This window comes from Maniola jurtina, chromosome 24 (assembly GCF_905333055.1).
Source record: "Maniola jurtina chromosome 24, ilManJurt1.1, whole genome shotgun sequence".
NCBI classification, from domain to species: Eukaryota; Metazoa; Arthropoda; class Insecta; order Lepidoptera; family Nymphalidae; genus Maniola; species Maniola jurtina.
The window spans coordinates 2,522,155-2,530,680 of NC_060052.1; the positions used below are offsets into that span (position 1 = coordinate 2,522,155).

Below are 8,526 nucleotides of genomic sequence, written 5' to 3' on the forward strand. Positions count from 1 at the left end.
TCTGCCTTTTTGGAGTGATTTTTTTGTTAAAACTGACTGGAAAGTGCTCTAAGGGGGTGCCGTGCGTGTGTCGGCCAGCGCCGGTACAGACGGGGTCCATACTTGTATAGTTTAACTAACTTGTTACAAATAACTACAAACTTGACATTGGCTAATCTTTGTAAAGCCAGACCAGAGAGGAAAAAAAAAACAGTCAAGTGTCACTGACTTCACTTGTCACTTCCAAGTGCAATAAATAATCGTATCGTAATCGCGTGAATATTCATTTCCATCCTATTTTCTAATTTTAATTTGGGATTGCGAAAAATTTCTTAACTAAGGAGCCTACTAAATTACTCATATTATATTTTAAAATCTAAAGTAATCAATTTCTAAAATGTCACTATTTGTAAAGAACTTAGTCCGCCGGGTAAGATTTGTTTTTCTTTTATGAAACAGTGAGTTAATTTTAACTTTTAGCAGTTGATAGATCTATATTTTCTCTAGGTCCTCACACCAGCTGTATCAGTAACGAGGAAATCGTGTTTTTCTACTAGTAAGTAATATTATATAACCTCCATAAACTGCTATTCTTATTTCCATAAGTTCATAGGTCAAAGACAATCTTGTAGGTACGAAAAATAATAATTTCTCGTGTGCATTCCTTTATTTAACTTACAAGCTGATACCCACGACTTCGTCCGCGTGGATTTAGGTTTACTAAAATCCTGTGGGATTTTCCAGGATGAAAAGTAGGCTATGTCACTCTGCAGGTCTTTAACTATGTATCCATGCCAAAAATGACGTCGATTCGTTGCTTCGTTGCAGCATACCTGTTAAGTGTTAAGTAGGTGTAAATGTTGGTGTTTCTGTTGAAACACTAAAACTATCGCATTAATATGTATTATGGGCACTTCGTGGTTCTGGTTTTGGCCAACTTACCTGCTATATTACAGTCCTTTATCGAAATAATTAATTATTTTTCAGCTAATGCTGCATTTGCACCAAAAATACAGAAGCCTGCCCCTGACTTTGCAGCTACAGCAGTGGTAAATGGGGAATTCAACCAAATAAGATTGGCAGACTTCTCTGGAAAATATGTGGTTCTTATGTTCTATCCTCTGGACTTGTGAGTTTGATGTTATCTATTTTGGTTGAATTCAATTCAATTCAAAATATTTTTATTCAATTAAACTTTTACAAGTGCTTTTGAATCGTCAAAATAATTTACCACTGGTTCGGAATGCTGTTCCTACCGAGAAGAACCAGCAAGAAACTCAGGGGTTGCTCTTTTCAAGTATTCAATTTTACATGTTGTTTAATAGTCATGATAGCTTAGTGGTTAGGATGTCTGCCTTCTTTTGGGAGGTTGGGTGTTTGAATCCGGACTTTTGGGACTTATATGTTTTAAGCAATTAAATATCACTTGCTTTAACAGTTAAGGAGAATATTGTGAGAAAACCTGCAAGCCCGAGAGGTCTCCATAATGTTCTCAAAGATGTATGAAGCCTGTCAGCACTTAACCAGCATGATGGACTATGACAAACCCTTTTTATTCTGAGAGAAGACCTGTGGTCAATATAGTGAGCTGGTGCTGGGTTGACTTGAGTAGACTGGTATTCATGCTCAGGAATTTCTGGATTTTGTTTATGATTTGCTATACTACCAAATTAGCATTTCTAGATTCAAACTAACCCCAACACATTTCAATTTCAGCACCTTTGTCTGCCCTACAGAGTTGATAGCTTACAGCGACAGAGCCAAAGAGTTTGCGGGTATTGACTGCCAAGTTATTGGGGTGTCTACTGATTCAGAGTTCAGTCATTTGGCATGGATCAATACCCCTAGGAAGGTAAAATTATATCATTTCCTTTTCTTATTATATTTTTATTTTTAGCTGATAAAGAGTTGATTGCACTAAAATGAATTTGTAGTTATTTATTTTGTGCATTTAAAAATATATTAAAAATATTTTAATTAGCAAAAGCAGTACAGCAAGGTTGATAACTATATAAATTTTTTAGACAAGCATGGAATATGTGGATGATGGATAAAAGTATGGATGTGTGTCTGCTACCTTGTTACTGCCCATCTGCTTAACCAATTTGGACGAAATTTGGTACAGAGATAGTATAAATAAATATTATTCTTATTGCAGGATGGAGGTTTGGGAAAAATAGACATTCCATTATTGGCAGATTACCAGAAGCAAATCTCAAAGGATTATGATGTAATGTTAGACCAAGGGTTCGCATTACGTGGTAAATACCCACAATACCTTTAAAGCAAGAGTTAATAGGTGTCTTCTAGGCCAACTCGCTCCAACCTAGGCCTTGTCATTGATTTTTATTAGACATGATTTTCATCAAAGACAACTTTATCTCACAATGAAAAATGCTGTTAAAACTTTTCTGTGATTGCACGGTTTTGATTGAAACCATGAACTTTGGACTATTAGCACAATTAGGCTGTTTTGTTTGAAAATGGTCAAGTTTGTAATCACACTAATATTATAGAGGCGAAAGTTTGTATGTGTGTGTGTGTGTGTGTGTGTATGTTTGTTACTCTTTCACGCAAAAAGTACTGGACGGATTTGGCTGAAATTCGGAATGGAGATAGATAATATCCTGGATTAGCACATAGGCTACTTTTTATCCCGGAAAACCAAAGAGTTCCCACGGGATTTCGAAAAACCTAAATCCACGCGGACGAAGTCGCGGGCGACAGCTAGTCTAAAATAAATTCTCGGTAGGAAAGGCATTCCGAACCAGTGGTAGATGCTTTTGACGATTCAAAAAAACTTGTAAAAGTCTAATTGAAAAAAATATTTTCAATTTGAATTTGAAACTTTGGACATACTTCAGTACAGTTTTAGGTCATTTTGCTTGGAATTGAATTCAGATTTGTATTCCGTGAACAAAACATCGGATTTTATAGTTTTTAGTTTCAAAGGTAACAAAAGGACAGACAAACAAACATTAATTTTTATATGTAAAGTACATATAGTATAACCTAAACTAACTTAACTTAGTTTAATGATTCAAAAGTTAATCTATTTTTCATCTTTTAACTTTCTTTTTTAGGGTTGTTTATCATTGACAGAAATGGCATTTTAAGGCACATGTCAATAAACGACTTGCCTGTAGGAAGGTCCGTCGATGAAACCCTGAGGCTAGTGAAGGCTTTCCAGTTTGCTGACAAACATGGTGAAGGTGAGAATTTTCTTTTACTAGCCTTTTGATAGAAAAAAAGTGGGAACTATTTATTCATTCCTATTATGGGAATGAATAAATAGTTTCCCCTTTCCCCTCTAATTAAGCGTAAAGCTTGTGCCAGGAGTGAATACGACAATGTCCCTCCAATTAAGCGTAAAGCTTGTGCTAGGAGTGAGTACGACAACAGTGCAACGGGTGGGGGTTGAACGGTTGACCTTTGGATTTCAGTCTGCTCCTAAAACCATTGAGCTATTGAGGCTTATAATATTCATATAGATTTATTTCTCTTATTTTAGTAAGGACAAGGCTCCATCCAGTCAAGTTTTTAACTAAATGAGGCGTTTAATTGCTATTTCGGCCGAAACTTGTAATTTTTACTCTCATAATAATTTCATTATTGTTTCTTAAATATTTTATTCCTTTAAATGTACACCCCACAGTATGCCCCGCCAATTGGAATCCTGATACAAATGCAGACACCATCAAACCGAATCCCAGAGAAAGCAAGGAGTATTTCAAGAAGGCTAACTAATTTTTTAACAAAACTATTTGGCATCAGGTCAAAAGAGCTCTGAAAAATAGTCTAGAGAATGTGTGTGTGATAGTAGATACTTTACTTTCCTATTACGAGAAGTTAAAGGTTGACTGATGAACTAATCGCGCGGCTAGTTGACCATTTTGTACCGCCAATTAGATTAATTGTTCACTGCGCAGGTTCAAGGTTTAGAGTTATTTTGACCTGATGCCAAGTGTACTATGAATTTAGATTAGGCATTAAATGCAATTAAAGTTCTTCATCACTAACCCATCGAAAAATTCTTGTTTGGAATGGCCAATCCAGTACATACAGTTTTGTAAGATATTAAACATAATCAAATCCCTGTATCACTGTTAGTTTTAAGTTATTAAAAGACCTGTTTCTTAGTAATTATATTTATGGTTAAAAATGTATTTCCGAAGTAATTCTTGCATTTAATGACAGAAATCCAACTTCAATAATAATTTTGTTGTTATATTGATATTATTTTAACGTATGCTATGTCAAATACATACAATTTATAGATCAAGTTGTTTTATTTTACCCCGTCATTATCAAAGCTACAACATAAGATTTGAACTATAGTACGCGACAGGTTGAGATGGCAATCGGGGGTATGAGGCGGGGGGGGGGGGGACGCCCCGCACAACTGCACGTCACCCGCAATGGATTTGTTCGGGTGTGAAGAACACTTATTTAGTAGATGATTGATACTTGTGCCAGATTTCCATTGAACCGTCGATTCACAATGTTTGACGTGTTTCTAAAGTTACCCGTCACCACTGATTAAAATCAAAATATATAAAAAAAATGAAATACCAAACATGTTTTTTTTTTTATTTTTTTGCCGCCACTCTTCAAACTTCAGCTGCCAGCGTCAAGTCCAGCGATCACTAGTAAACTATTTTTGATGGATACATCTCCCGCCGTGTCTTCTTACCTCAACACCGAGAACTATACAATACCGGCTACGCACGAGTACTTTATCAGTACGTAGACGATACCACAAAAAATAAAACTCATAATAATTTAATATAACACGTTTTGTCCCGCAGCATAAGGGAATTTAAGGAAATAGGTATCCTTACCGTAGCCTCTCAATATATTTACAACAACATAATTTTTGTAAGACAAAATATTCTTAGTTACAAGAAGGTTGGCGATCTACACAACAGGCTGACTAGACACCGTAACAGGCTTGCGACTCCTACGCTCCGTCTCAGGAAGGTCCAAAAGTCATTTGTGGGAATGGGTATAATCTTCTATAACAAAATTCCTCAGTCAATTTTGGACTTGCCTTTACACAGGTTCAAAAAATCTATTAAAAATATGCTCTTGAGAAAAGCATATTATACTATCGAAGATTATGTAAATGATAAAAAAGCGTGGATTTAAACTTCGATTCGCTCCAGCAATGCGCAGGACTTCAATTGCTTTTATACATGGCATAATATTGTATATCAAATCTTTGAAAAGAGCAACCGCCGAGTTTCTTGCTGGTTCTTCTCGGTAGGAAAGGCATTCCGAACCAGTGGTAGATGCTTTTGACGATTCGAAAGAACTTGTAAAAGTCTAATTGAATAAAAACATTTTGAATTTTGAATTTTGAATTTTTTGCAGCAGATGAATAGCGAGAAACGATTGATCTAAATACCTTTAATAGAAACGTCAAACGAGTTGGCGAGAAGCGAGTGTGTAGTTGAGATAGCTGTTTTGTCTTTGGGGTATTAGCGAGTGTGCGAGTGCGACGGGCGATAACTCGCACGGTCGCTCGGATAGGCGGCCGAGACATTTACAATTTACTCTGCGCTACTCATGTACATAGTTTCACGTATTTCTTTGAAAAAATAGAAATGGACGAGTTTTTTATTGAATCCGTGAGACAGCATCCATGTCTTTGGGATACAAAACTGCCTCATTACAAAAATTTAGAAGTGAAAGATGCAGCTTGGAAAGATATTGCAAAGAAAACAAAGATAGAGAGCCGTAAGTTTTTTATTAAATATTATTAATAATTATTAAATAATGTACGGCGCGCCTACAGGCGACGAGCGAGAGTTGAATATAGCCAATATGACCGCGAATATCAGCTGTTTTCAGACCGCCATCTTACAAGTAATTTTAGTACCTAAGGCCAAAAACTACAATATTACCTAAGGCTCTCCATCCACGACCGACAATCGGTGACCGATTTGTTGTCGGCAAAAATGAAACATACCTACAGGTTGACACGCCCTGTAAAAACACGGTCAAAACAAAATCGGTGCATCCCGGCGGCCGATCCGATTGTCGGTGGAAAGTGGAGCCTTCGGAAATGTATGCACTAAACGCATATAAGTTATATTCACCGACAGTTGATTGCATTATTTGCATGCACTTGACGAACATAAAATAACACGTTTAATAATCTCTGGGAAATTATTGGACCACCCCATCTGTATCTTTTTTTCTTCTGTACCTCAAAATATATAGGTACATACCTAGTTACCATAGCTGGGCATTAATTCGTAAATTAACGAAGTTAACATTACGACTGACGGATTAACTTTTGAGTTAACTTTAAAAATGACCGAAAATTCAAGTCCGTTAAACTTTAATCCAGTACCTACTATTGTATTACCAAGCACAGCGCCGCCAGAGTCAACTAGAGTGAGGGAACTCTATCCTAAATCGACATTAAATCAAATGCCAAGCTATGGGCGACTTGAAATCAAAGAAAAATAGCCGATTCAAAGGCTACCTATCGTCAATGTAGGTCTCTTTTCCAAGGGCAAAGATATTTTAACCTTCTTACTTCCAGAACCCAAACAAATAGTTTTTGTAAGTAGATCATTAGCACAACGATAAGTATAAAAATGCAATTTTAATCACGTGTTAACGGATTAACGTTAACTTGCGTTAAATCTTCTGCGATGTTACGCTTTAGAATTTAACCGAGTCAACTTTTTTAGTTACGGATTAGTGTTAGCGATTAATGAAGTTAATTATTTGTTTAACGGTGCCCAGTTATGATGCCTACCTATCTAAACATTTATCTTCTTCTGTAAATCCATCTGTCTCTGCAAATTCATGACGTGCACTTCCCACCATAACCATCGGCTTAAAAATGACCATACCAAGTGACGAACGTGTGCATTGAATCGCACAACATCGGCTGTGATTTGAAAATTTTCGGCCCGATTACCGAGCCTACAAAAAGTCTGACGTGGGCGGAGCGCCTATGTTAGGCAATCTAGTCTACTGCAATGTAGCTGCGGCGTCCAGTCCTGTCACAGAGTACATATTTTGTGATTGGTATAAGGGGCAAGCGACGGGCCTGCCCGCGAAATTCAAATTTTACTTGGTTTTTCGCAATTTGTAAACTAATACGACAACGTAGGCTTATGGCACTTTCATTGCGGCAATGGCAGTGTCATCCTCACAGGTTTATATAAAAATCTTTACTTCAAAGGGTCCAGTTTAAGAAGTTAGTTCTAGTATCGACTAATTTGTCAGAATAGTCGATACTAGAACTAATTTCTTAAACTGGACCCTTAAAGTGGCATAAGCCTACGTTGTCGTATTAGTTTACAAATTGCGAAAGACCAAGTAAAATTTGAATTTCGCGGCCAGACCCGTCGCTTCCACCATAAGGGCCCAGTTTCTAGATGGTAGAGGCACAGGTAGAATTAAAACATGTAGAGAGATAAAAAGTGCTCCGTATATAAAATTGTCCGCTAAAATGTGCTACAGTAGCCAGTTGGAAAATTGACGTAACAAGTAACAACTGCGAAAATTGTTGAGGCATGGTCTACCTACTGGACTGTCACTAACTATTCAGAGAGTAGTATATTCTTTGAACTATTCTAAAATAAAAACATTTCTAACTCGGCATACCTACCTACCTACTTCAATCCTTTACTCGGCATACTTCACTCCGTTAGGGGGCATGACACGGGTCTACCCGCGAAATTCAAATTTAATTTGGTTTTTCGCAATTTGCTAATAAGATTACACAAGAAATTAGCTCTAGCTAGAGCTAATTTCTTAAACTGGACCCTTTCAAGTAAAGATTTGTATATAAACCTGTGAGGATGATACTGCTATTGGCGCAATTAAAATGCCATAACCCTACGTTGTTGTATTAGTTTACAAATTGCGAAAAACCAAATTTTTGAATTTCGCGGGCAGACCCGTCTCATGCCCATTAAGGGGTAATTTAAATTAATTAGGTACTTAATGTTTTATTTACAGCTTCAGCAGCAAAGACAAAATGGAAAAATTTGCGAGACACGCATCGAGAGGCGCTAAAAAAGATTAACAAAAACAAAAGAAAAAGTGGACGGCCTCATAAAAAAATAAAGTCCTGGAAATACATGAGTCACATGGAGTTCCTGGTACCACACATGTCCCAAAGAGATACTGTCACACCACCTCCTGATGCTGGAAGTGTGGATGACACAGCTGGATTGGACCACGTTATGGATACTAGTATGACAGATATGTTACCTGTGGCACATAAAAAAAAGAAGGATGACATTGTGACAGATGACAGTGAAGGTTTGTGTACATTATTAAAAGAGATCGAGGATAGCCGGGAGAAACTACTTGTTCAGAGGGAAGAGCTACGCAAAGAATTACTTGCAGGGGATCCCTTGAAAGCTTTCTTTGATTCAATGTACAAGAGCACAAAGCAAATGCCGGAGTATTATCAAAGATCAATAAAGAAAGAATTATTCCAATTAGTAATGCATGCTGAGGACAATATTGCCAATACCATAAACCAGGGTGTTAAAATTGAGTAATATTTACAAA

General features: G+C 36.9%; 2 protein-coding genes across 2 annotated transcripts; both read left to right on the forward strand.

The window, feature by feature from the left end:
* The first annotated feature begins 200 nt into the window (after positions 1-200).
* LOC123877623 (peroxiredoxin-2-like) lies at positions 201-4,257 on the forward strand. The gene is made up of 7 exons (XM_045924449.1): positions 201-409; positions 487-535; positions 967-1,108; positions 1,696-1,831; positions 2,138-2,240; positions 3,063-3,191; positions 3,635-4,257. Exons 1-7 carry the CDS (start codon positions 377-379, stop codon positions 3,724-3,726), a joined length of 684 nt encoding a protein of 227 aa, XP_045780405.1. The 5' UTR covers positions 201-376; the 3' UTR covers positions 3,727-4,257.
* A 1,116-nt stretch (positions 4,258-5,373) lies between these two features.
* Positions 5,374-8,526, forward strand: LOC123877624. Its single transcript, XM_045924450.1, has 2 exons — positions 5,374-5,718; positions 7,966-8,526. Exons 1-2 carry the CDS (start codon positions 5,586-5,588, stop codon positions 8,514-8,516), a joined length of 684 nt encoding a protein of 227 aa, XP_045780406.1. The 5' UTR covers positions 5,374-5,585; the 3' UTR covers positions 8,517-8,526.